At 37.3% G+C, this 12,542-nt stretch overlaps 1 protein-coding gene across 3 annotated transcripts in view; it reads left to right on the top strand.

Moving 5' to 3' along the window:
* macrod2 (mono-ADP ribosylhydrolase 2) overlaps window positions 1-12,542 on the top strand; it is an 836,537-nt gene that overhangs the window by 564,938 nt on the left and 259,057 nt on the right. For all 3 annotated transcript variants that reach the window (XM_022685268.2, XM_022685265.2, XM_022685267.2), the window contains exon 6: window positions 3,534-3,655. In XM_022685268.2, the coding sequence (XP_022540989.2) occupies window positions 3,534-3,655 (122 nt within the window). The remainder of the gene's footprint in view (window positions 1-3,533; window positions 3,656-12,542) is intronic.

Raw genomic sequence — 12,542 nt, 5'->3', positions numbered from 1 at the left:
GCGAAGTGTTTATTGCAATAAGCGTGCATTATAAATGCATAGAGCGCGAGCAGGCAATCATAGCGTGACAACGTCTTAGCCTGAAAACACGTGGAAATAGAAAATATTTCTATTTGTGTTTATTTGTGTTTATTTGTTCCAGTGGGAGCAATAGCGATTTTTCCTCGGCATGCCGTCGCGTTACGGTGTAATAATAATATTGGTAAAGGCTTTTTTATGCTTTGCTGTTCTTTTTTTTTAGGTTAAATTTGCACTGGTTTCACTTGCATTATTTTTTTGCTGTGCGGTAGATATAGGGCCGACCGTCCAAATTTGATTAGCGAGCGCGTTAGCTCGTGTTGTCACTGTGCTTTATTATTACGGTTCTGAAAGAAAAAGCGTGCACACGGGCGATACGGCTGCTACTTCCACTTTCATGAATTCACTGATGGCCCGGTCCACTGCCTGCCCGCGCACTAATTGGCGTGTTGCTGCTCCAGCGGTCCAGTGGACTCATGCATTTTTCATGGAAAGCAACTGGGCACATTATAGCCGCATTGTGCAAGACCGGTCCAGTCTGGCTGGTCTGGGGAGAGGCAATATTTCACGTATTTACGGCCTCATTAAGGTCCACTCCAGCGGACACACACACACACACTCACACACACACCCAGGCGTGCACACACTCCTGAAAAAAGTGCTGCTTTAAGCACCCCTGACGTTATATCCATAGCGTTAAAGATTATATCGGAAGGCATCGTCCGGCCCTGTTTTCATTAGCTGGTATAAATGTTGTGGTCTGGCTCTGTGGACCCGGCCTCCATCATTTCTGTATACAGGTTTAAATAGTTTAGCTGTAATGAAGAAACTGGGAACAAACAAATAGACTTGTGGGGGTGCTTCATAAGAAGGTTAGAAAACACATTAAAAACGAATGGTGGGTCATTTAGTGAAACATGTGCCAAGTGTCGATTACAATATTTAATTTGCTTTTTGATTTTTTGTTTTTTAAACTCCACAATATAAAAGATATATTGTCATGCTATGTATATATGTATGTATGTATGTATGTATGTATACAGCTCTGAAAAACAAATAAAAATAACTCTGGAATTTAATCAAGAGGAAGATGGATGATCACAAGCCATCAAACCACCAAACTGAACTGCTTGAATTTTTACACCAGGAGTAAAGGCATAAAGTTATCCAAAAGCAGTGTGTAAGACTGGTGGAGGAGAAGAAAACCACCAAGGATTATTCCACCAAATATTGATTTCTGAACGAACTTGTTTTCTTTGCATTATTTAAGATCTGAAAGCTCTAAATGACAATATATATTTTTTTATGACACCTATATATACCTATAAATAGCAAAATTAGAGAACCTGATTCAGGAACTGAAACGATCTCCTCAAGATTTATATATTATGTAAATTATATATATGTAAATGGTCATACTATGTGTATGTAAGTTTGTGACCATCGACCTCAGCCCAACAATCCCAATTAATGTCCCTAAGACATTTTAAGCAGAGACGCACAAAGCACTGCACTGTTAAGATACGAACGTGCCAAAGTCAGAGCTCACCTACTTCCTACGTTAAAGGGAATGACAAGTGACACACAAAATTAACCACACCCATGAGTAATTAAGATAATTAGTTCATGCCTTTTGTGTTGTGTTTTGAGTCACGCAAGGTGTATTTTTCTTGTGCCCTCATGATAGCAAAGACCCTAAATCCAGCTGCGCGATTCGAAATTGAGCGATGCGCTATATATCGCTGTAGATCACTAAAATAAGGCTCATGGTTCAGTATCTCAGTTACTGGCTCTGCAGAACGAAGCCGTCCCCCCCCCCCGCCCGTCATTTCCTGGTGGCAGATTTCGATTATCCATATTTAACAGGATTTAATATTTGAATGCACAAATGCCTATTTGATGTGAGGGAAGCCGAATTAATGAGTCATGGCATTATCAATCTTTAATAGGCCATAAAGTGAGATTTATGGCTGTTCTGCTTTAAGGCTGCCAGGCGAGGCGCGCCAACGGATGTGTCACCCTGTAATATGCATAACCGTTATTTATATTTTCCAGAACAACACGTTTTTCAATCTTCCACTCGTTCAGGCGTTATGTCTCTCTTAAATGTGTCTTGTTTTCAGAGACAGAAGTGGTGGGAAGGAGGAGGTGGGGGGTGGTGGTGGAGAGGTGGTGGTGATGGTGGGGGGGGGGGGGGGGAGTAGAGGTGAATTTGTTTTTTTTTCTGTTTGCATTACGTATTTTTTTTTTTATTCTCGTACTGCTGTCAGAACCTGCCGTGTCGCTGCTGAATTGATATGTAATGTGGTGAGAAAACATCAATTATTGACAGTCTGTGGATTCATTCGTAAAGACAGGGATTATGCAACGAGAAAAGCACTCAGTCTTACACCAACCCACCATCCCCCAGCATGCACTGCTCTACCCACATGCTTCCTCCGTCTCCAGCCCACCCACCACAGTACCAAACGTCCCCAGTAATGTTTTGCTAAATAATGCAATAAGTCCATTCCAGATCTGTTCCAGGATGAGCTTCATTCAGACAGGCACGTGTACGGCCGCCTGTATCTAACTGACGGGTGTTTCTTGTGTGTGACGGCTCCAGCCATGAAATTGAAACTGGAATGCACCCGGCAGCTTTGTGCACAACTTTATGCCAGCTGTACGTCATAACTCCAATGTCAGAAAAAAAAAAAATAAATAAATAAATGATTTGGGACATCTCATTGTTTGGTCAAAGATAGCACTGTGTTGATGTTCAGAAAAGATAATATATATTATTACTATTGATCATTATTATTATAAGTTTTTATTCTTGGCTCGTGCAAATTGTCTTGAAGACACAATGGCACAAGACATTAAATAAAAAATAAAAATTAGAAAATAATTGAAAAGTTACTTTATTTCAATGAAAACCCAAAAATCAGTGTCTCAGAAAATTTGAATGTTATATAAAGAGAAATTGGTACTTTTGGCAGTGTGGGCAGTGTGCCAAGTCCAAATCCCTATCTCTGCAAAAGTTGTCAGCAGAGGGAAGCATAAAAATCTTACAGCACTTCCCCTCTGCTGATAACTTGGAGATGTGGATTTCATTTTTCAGTGACAAGATAGAAACACGCTAGAAACTTACCTGAACACACCTCACTTCCAGATCACCACACTACACCCATCAGTGTAGATTTATTCACAAACTCTATTAAATGATGCTATTTTAATGGCTCGGGCACAAGGAGTGAAAATAGAAAACATCATTTTGAAAGGGTGTAAGATAGCAATGAGCAATATGACGTGTCTTGCGCAGGGTTTATGATAGAGCCCATAAAAGCATTATAAATGTATTTACGATTAAAATATTTATATACAGATTGAGATTTTGCTATATTTCCAATATTTTTTCTTGTTTTAAGACTTCTGCTCTTTAAGACCTGCTGCTTTAACCACAGCTCCACGCTTTCAGAGGATGATAAAAATGTTTTGGAAGAATTTATCTTAATGCTTTTCTTCTTCTTTCACAGTTGTGATCCACACTGTTGGACCCATAGCCAGGGGAAACGTGGGCCCATCCCAGAACGAGGAGCTGAGATCCTGCTACGAGAACTCTCTGAAGCTGGTGAAGGAGAATAATCTGCGCTCTGTGGTGAGTACTTCTGGATTATGTTCGGCTGAGCTGACCGTGTGAACCTTAAACACTGCAAACCAGTTAAATCAGTAAAATCATCTTAAAGGAGAGGTTTCTGAGAATTTGCTTGCAATCGTTCAGAAAGAGATTTAAGAGAAATGAGGGAACTTAAGCTCTATCCGGACGGGATTAGTTTCTCAGGGGGTTCTGGGGTCATTTTCTCTTTTATGTTTTTTTTTATCCTCTGTGATTTTATTCCCGTCCAGAACGATCATGTACTGTATGTGTTTTTCTCAGACATACTCTAAAAAAAATTACAGGCTGAATTATTATCTACTGTTTTTCTTTGAACTCCGTGCTCCTCCAGTAATTTTAATCCTGTCCGGACGCACATATCTGAGTTTCATCTCCTCGGGTTTAATATTTATTAAAATAGCTATTTGTCCACTGCAGCACACCGTAATTACTGTCACTTTGGACGAGCGTTTCCATGGAGATCCATGTAAAAACACAACAGCGTGTGGAAATAGAGGAGCTACTGAACGCCACGATGTCATGTGACCGAGAAAGAGTATTGAGTGGTTTGTTGGGAAATGCTTTGAATGGTTTTTAGTTTTGCAAAGTTTTTGACACAAAACATAATCTGTTCATAATCTGACTTTGGCAATAATCCGATTATTCCCGTAGTCAAGTGTAAGAAGCATACTCCAAATTCTTAGATCTTTTCTGAGGATTCTCTCACATTTGCTTTGTTTGTTCCTAAAATTCTCAGTTTGGTAGATTTTCATGCATTTGGTAAGTGCAGTTATATACTATATAATATATAATAGTGTTGTTGCAAACTCTAAGTAAAGTTATAGATGTACATTATTGTATATATATATATATATATATATATATATATATATATATATATATATATATATATATATATATATATATATATATATATATATATATATTTATATTTATTATAGTCACAGAAATATGATATTTTATCCCAGGTGTGTAATACGTTAGAAGCACAGCTTACGATGCATTATAATCACATATTATAATTTATAATGCATAATAAATATAACTATAATGTTATACATTTTTATAAGTAATAATAAATATAGCCGTGTTTATAATGCTTCATGAATGCATTATAATGTGTAATGAGTATGTCTGTAGAGTCTAATGTAGAGATGACATGCATACAGAAAGTGTTACCGAAAAATGTTAAAAGAAAAAATATATATATTGTCATTTAGAGCATTTATTTGCAGAAAATGAGAAGATTTCAGACCTCAAATAGTGCAAAGAATACAAGTTCATAAGAGTTCAGAAATCAATATTTGGTGGAATAATAATCCTGATGTTTTTTAAACACAGTTTTTTTTTTCATGCATCTTGGCATCATGTTCTCCTCCACCAGTCTTACACACTGCTTTTGGATAACTTTATGCTGCTTTACTCCTGGTGCAAAAATTCAAGCAGTTCAGCTTTTGGTGGTTTGATGGTTTGTGATCATCCATCTTCCTCTTGATTATATTCCAGAGGTTTTCAATTTGATAAAATCAAAAAAACTCATAATTTTTAAGTGCTCTCTTATTTTTTTTTCAGAGCTGTATATGAATTATTCGGTGGATAAAACATTTTTATGTTTCTTTTTGTTTCACCAACAAAAGAAGGCCGTTATAATGCAGCAGTTTTGATCACATTAGAGGAGTGCTCCTGCTGAGTCAGGCAGATCTGGAGCTCTGTCGCTTCGTCTAAATGAAAACTGCTTAAACACCGTGATCTGGACAAGCTGCAGAGATCAGATCTGACCGCCGCCGCTCTCTCCGACTCCGAGGTCATTATCTCCTGACCCAGTCCGGGTTTAAAAAAGTTTCTTTTTCACTCCAAAGAGATCTGAGGTGTTTGTGTTTAGTGGCTGAGCTCTGCAGCACAGTGAACGAGTGCCAGGCCTGATCCGGAACCCTGCAATGTGGACCCAGTGCTGGATCCACTCCTCCGGTTCCTAACAGCAGCAGAAATCAACTTTCCAAATCAAGCCTTCCTCTGCTTTTATTCTTTTAGCCCTTGCAATACAGTTTTCCTCATTATCAGTGCATTAACATTGTTTCTAGCTTTATACACACAAAAACAAAGACACTGAGGACCTCAGCAACTACTACTGCATCTCAAAAAAGAATTAGAGTATCACTAAAACTGTAACGAGGGACCAGACGGGAGGCGGACGTAAAAGCAGGTAAGAATTTATTAATAAACAAATAAATATATAAACAAACAAACAGGGAAAGAACTAGAACATTAATAAACATAAACAAACAGGGGAAAACACAAAGAGCTATACTAAACAGAAAATGAATAAACAGGGCTCGGAAATATATACAAGGATAAATACGTAAATATATACAAAACAAGGAAATAAACGTGATAAACGAAAAACTAGAAATAAACAAGAGATAAACTGAGCGTGACGAAAACCGTGAACAAACTATAGAAACGTGGCAAGACAAACGACAGAGGAAGGTGCAAAGGCCGACAGATAAACATGGACTAAAGTGTACTATATATAGGAACATAAAACACTGAACACCTGGGGAGACAGGTAACGAGGGGCGGAGCTACAAGTTACACACACAGGACGGAAAACTACTGAAGAAACACACCAGGAAACGGGGAAAACACAGGGGAACAGAGCAAGGCTGTGACAAAAACAAGCTATTTTATTTCAGTAATTCATTTGAAAATGTGAAACTCTTATAATATATATATATATATATATATATATATATATATATATATAGTATTAGACACATAGTGATCTATTTTAAGTGTTTATTAAGGCCAATTACAGCCAATGAAAACTGAAAAATCAGTGTCTCATAAAATTTATAAATTTTATTATAAATATTAAAGACCAATTGGTACTTTTGGGACTGGTAGTGTGGGCAGTGTGCCAAGTCCTGCTGGAAAATGAAATGAAATCCTCATTCCCGTAAAAGTTGTCAGCATATAACACTCCAGATTTCTCCAGATTCTATTAACCTTTTGATTATAAAATATACTGTAGATGATAGGGTATCTAAAGTCTTTTTCTTTACTTTTATGTAGTTTTGCAATTTTTAGACGCAGTTTTTGGTCGATAAGTAAAGTTCAGCCAATATTTGCTTCTTAGAGAGGCTAGCTCTCTAAAATGTGCTTTTTTTTATACCCAGTCATGTGAGTTAATGGATTAAATAGCTTTTATTGCAGCTGTTTTAATCAATTCTGCTTGCTTTTTCAACCTTTTGTTAAAAAATCATGCTATTGAGATAGGTTTTCCAATAAAATGGTAAATAGATATATTGATATAGATATATAATGCTTAAAAAATTACTATACATAGATATATATGTATTATATGTAAGGATATATTTGTAAACAGAGCAGTACATGTTGCAATGACACTGATTATAAAAGTGACTGATGTGCCATAGAAATATAAATATGCATAGGTTACAAATATGGGTTTGTATACGTTACAAATATGAATATGGGTCTTTTGTGGAAAAAATATGGGTCTGTTCTTATTTATTATACAGAATTACAACATTTTCCAAATTGTATTATCTTTTGCATTTTTAATAGAATGATTAAAACCAGGGTATAACAGGGATTATAGGGTTTAGATGATCGCGTGATGCGAGACTCCTGCAACTGATTATCTCTAAAATTCTCCTTTTTCCAACCTCAAAAAAGTGAACAGCTAAAAGAGAAACAGAGACGTAACGCAGAGCTGCGTCTTTTTCTAACAGACACATTCAGTTCGACTTTCAGGCCCTGCGCTCCTCTGCGGCCGAGGTGCAGGCTTTAATGAATTTGGCCGGAAACCAGAGTCTTTGGCCTGGGAAGGAGCAGCGTCAGAACCCACACAGCTCCAGCTGCTGGCCCTGTCTCCGCCATCTGGTCGGCATGACTTATGGATCCTCTTTAATCCGCGGTGGCCGTAGCCAGAAAGGACGCTCCCAACCGCTTCGTTTTTCCTGCCGACCCCGCACCAGCCGAGGTCCCTCTGAGAATCGGAGGCAATTAGCGCTGATGAGGCTGCCTTGGAGGGACGAAATCGCTAGCTGTAGCTTAAATGACCGTAATCCTGCCATGAGGATGAGCTGGGAAGCTTCCATTATTGTTCGTCATTGGACGCTCACAGCTAAGACTCCATAAAGATCCGCCTCCTGGCGCTGTGGTGCCTTCATTTAGACTTGACGCTGGTGGAAGGAAGGCCTCTGGTTCCTTGGTGCTTACAGAAGATGTAGATTTAGATGTAGATTTAGCTTTAGCATTAGCATTAGCATTAGCTTCAGTAACTATGACTAAATCCTAATTAGCGCTGAAGTTAAACTGCTGGTTGCCATCATGTCTGGACCACACAGCCACACAGAACACAGATATACACATTACAATACAGTCCAAAAGTTTGGACACCCTTCTCTTTTTCAATGCGTTTTCTTTATTTTCGTGTCTATTTACAATGTAGATTGATAGATTCTCACTGAAGGCACCAAAACTATAAATAAATACAAAATATCCACCCTTTGCTCTGATTACAGCTTTGCACACTCTTGGCATCATTCTCTCAATGAGCTTCATCTAAGAGGTGGCCACCTGAAATGAAAAGTTCTCCAACAGTCTTGAAGGAAGGAAGGAGTTCCCAGAGGTGTTTATTAGCACTTGTTGCTCCTTTGCCTTCTTCACTCTGTGCTCCAGCTCACCCCAAACCATCTGGATTGGGTTCAGGTCCGGTGACTGTGGAGGATCTACAATGTAAATCGTCGTGAAAATAAGAAACTAACTGCCAAAGCTCAGCCAGTCCTGCAGGCCCTCATTATGAAGAATTGGAGAGGCTTCAGGAAGAGGGGGTTGCATATCCAGCTCCTGATTTCCTTCCTCTGTCCAACATCGTCCAAAACTCACCGGCACCGTCCAGCACCAGCTAGCACTATCCAGCTCCGTCCCGATCCCTTATGCTCTTCCACAGACGCATTCCTGCAACTCCGTTCCATTTCTACACTTTCATTCATTTATTTATTCAGCAATTCTCACACTGATGAGAAACAGGGGCTGCTTTCACTGGGAGGCAGGCCTGCTCTCGCTGCACCGTGTTTGGACAGCTGCTCTGCATTGCTATGGATCCCTTACTGAAAAAATAAATAAAATAAATTGAATAAATAAAAAAAGGCCTGGCTGGACATTGTCTGATGAGCTCTGCTCTGCTGCAGCACACAGCACTGAGCTAGCATCGTGCACTGTGTGTTTATTTATCTGCTGAGCCATTATCCCTTATCCATTATCTTTTATAAGTGTTCATTATCCTGTGATGTTCTTTGACACACCAGTACTGATCTAGAAGATAACCCGGAACTTAATCTTTATAAAAATAGTGATCACATCCCAGTGCGGTAAAGCTAAATCTACAAGAAACCCATTGAGAGAAAAACACCTAAAAAAGTGAAAAATCTCCTTCCCACAACCAATATTATTTACCTTTAGTACTTCAAACATATTTATATGATGTTTCAAACCAAATAATATCAGTAAATAAAGACTCAAAAGTGTCCACAGAAAAAAAAGTGTGAAACTACCTGCTTTACTCAAACTAAAGCTAGGTATGGTGTGCGCACTACTTAATATAGTTTTTTTCTTTATTTTACCTGCACATTTTTACTCAGTAGTTATTTTGCACTAAACTAATTTTTTATTTATTTCGAGTAAAAAAAATACTTTTTGTATGTATTTTTTTCTTTGTGTGTCCTGATTAAAATACTGAAAGGTATAGGCTGCTCTGAGTGTCTTTAGGTTTTTAGTATCTACATGTATTCTAGAGGTGTGATTATTGATTATCAAGAAAAATAAATAACTCCACCTGATGCTGTTTCTCCATGTATTTTATCAAAGTAATAATTAATAAGCCATGTAATGAACTCAAATCATCAATATTCTTATGTTTTTTTTTTCAGCTCATAAAAACTCTAGTCTATACACCATTTTTTTGAAAATATTAGATCTTAGGTGTGAATATATTTAAAGTCTATACATTCAAAAAAAAAAAAAAAAAAAACAGGTGCTTGGTCAAATTTTAAGCAAAACATGATCAGTTCCAGTAAAATATAACAATTCTGCTTCCTTTTACATTTTAAATGATGATATTTTTGAGCAGCCGTATGTCTTCTGGAGTAAAAGAGATCAGGGCATGTGTCTGTCTGATATAATTACTGTGTTATAACACCTGAAACAGCCGAGAGTTTAAAGGATTTAATAACAGAAATGCAGTGTAAAGCAGGTGATTGTTGTGGGACTGCTGCTGATGCAGATGGTGATGAGTAATGTAACGTGAGCAGGACTGGATATAGCCCACATTAGTGCAGAGCATCACCTGTGCTGCTGGGAGAAGAGGTTGGCTTGGACGCTGGATGAAGGATGAGCTTCATCTACGTGAAAACGATGAGCTTCTCGAGCCAAGAAACAAAGCGTTTAACCTCCGGAATGCAGTTCAATGTTTTTTGGACGGGCAGAGAGACGGCCGTCTCGCTCTCTCTGTCTCTGTCCGGTCCGGGCGGATCTTCTCTGTACTATATTAGGAATGGGGGGGAAGAAGAAGAAGACTGATGAGGAGAGAAAGTTATGATTTGTGGTGTGGAGTCTGGAGTCTGGAGCGTTACATCATTCAGGGGATGTTTGTTCATTCATTCATTTGTTTTTTCATCCAAACTCAGTACCACTTTAAAATAAGACTACCTTTATAAAGGGTTTATAAATGGTTAATTACAATTAGTTTATTAATGCTTACCAATTAGATTGTAAATGCCTTAAAATCATTAATAATCAGTTATAACACATACGTAGAAAGGGCAACAATGACCTGTTGTTTGCCAAATAGTGAACTATATTACACAGCCGTCTATATTGTTGCCCTTTCTACGTATGTGTTATAACTGATTATTAATGATTTTTAAGGCATTTACAACCTAATTAGTAACCATTAATAAACTAATTGTAAACCATTTATAAACGCTTTATAAAGGTAGTCTTATTTTAAAGTGGTACCAAACTCAAAATACTCAGGAATAAAATACTCTGACTGGAATTAATCTTCATATTATCTGCAAAAATCTAAAAAAGCTAAAGATTTTCAACAATTCTGAAGCCATTCCTACAGCTGCGGTAATTCGGCAGAGATAATAATCTGTTGTAAAACGTAGGTAGTGGAAACACTTTTTATTAAAAATAAATAAATAAATAAATAATCATAAATAATGCCCATGATTTGATTTTTTGGTGCTGTTTTCTTATTTTTTGTTCTTTTAATAACTGTAAAAATAGAAAATAAAAAGCAATGATGCTTTTAAAAAGAATATCAGGCCATCTTTTGCTGCTTAGCTTTTTATATTGTATCTGTTTTTTTTTCCTTTTTCACTTAACAGAGAGGCTTCCAAACCATGTGATTTCAAAATAAAAGTCTGTGTTTGAGAAAATAAAATTGTCAAAGACACACGTTGCAATAATAATAAAAAAATGTTAAAGAATACTTTAACGACACTGAAAATAAAATTAAAGACAAATAAGAAATCTTTTTATGTAAAATAATACTAAAAATATATATTTATTCGTATTTGCTCAGGGTGATTATTTGGTGCTTTTTTCATAAATGTAAAAAATAGAAAATAAAAAGCAATGCTGCTTGTTAAACAAATATCGGGCCATCTTTTGCTGCTTAGAGAGGCTTCCAAACCACTTGATTTCAAAATAAAAGTCTGTGTCTGAGAAAATTAAATTGTCAAAGACACGCATTGCAATGAAAGCGTTAAAGAGTGCCTTAACAACACTATAAAGAAAGCAACACTGACTAATAGAAAATAATTGTATATAACATAATACTAAAAAATATAATCTTTATTCTTATTTGCTTAAGGTAATTGTTTGGGGCTGTTTTCCTCTTTTTGTTATTTTTGATTTTTTTTTTAATAAAAAAGCAATGATGCTTAAAAAAAGAGTATCAGGCCATCTTTTGCTGCTTAGATTTAATTTCAAATTAAAAGTCTGTGTCTGAGAGCATAAAATTGTCAAAGACACACATTCCAATAAAAAAAAAAACATAAAAAAATGCCTTTACAACACAAAAAAATGGAACGATGACAAATAGGAATTCCTTGTATGTAAAATAATACTGATATATATATATATATATTTATTCTCGTTTGTTACAATAGGAATAGAAACTGTGCTCATGGTGCCCAAACACTAGCATACCAATGTTTAGCACAGTATACAGTAAATGTTATTTATATTTCTGTAAATGCTGTGTATGATGCATGTGTGTGTGTGTGTGTGTGTGTGTGTGTGTGTGTGTTCACTGGAACACAGCAGAAGTCATTCACCCCCCCCCCCCCCAGAGACTCCCGCTCCCATTCCCATGTGTTCTTTTCTCCACGGCCAACTGGGCAGCCTGTCTCTCTTATACCACAGGACCCGAGCGCCGGTCATCAGCAGCACGAGGAGCCACTCTCTGGAACACAGGCTCGGGGAATAGTGGGGCCGGTGGCCCGGGCCACGCGCCCAAACCACCACAGCATGCTCTCAGAGAGCTGTCAGGCTCCAGAGGCCCCATCTGCCCCAACAGAGCCACTGTGAATTCTGCAGGAAATTCCTCAACACTGCAGCCTTTTCTGACCTTAGAGCCCAAAATCAGATCAGACTTCACTGCAGGAGGGAAGATATGGGTGTAAGAGCAGAGCGAACACGAGAAAAAGTGCTTTTATTGAAACTTTACATATACTTTTATGTTCAAAAACATGTTTTATATAAAGCAGAACATACTTTATATACATATCTTCAAACAATTAAGTTAATTAAGTAACTTCAGTTTCTGAAT

Source organism: Astyanax mexicanus, chromosome 7 (genome assembly GCF_023375975.1).
Source record: "Astyanax mexicanus isolate ESR-SI-001 chromosome 7, AstMex3_surface, whole genome shotgun sequence".
Taxonomy (NCBI): domain Eukaryota; kingdom Metazoa; phylum Chordata; class Actinopteri; order Characiformes; family Acestrorhamphidae; genus Astyanax; species Astyanax mexicanus.
Note: the sequence above shows the minus strand (reverse complement) of the source record. Positions and strands in the feature narration are given on the sequence as shown.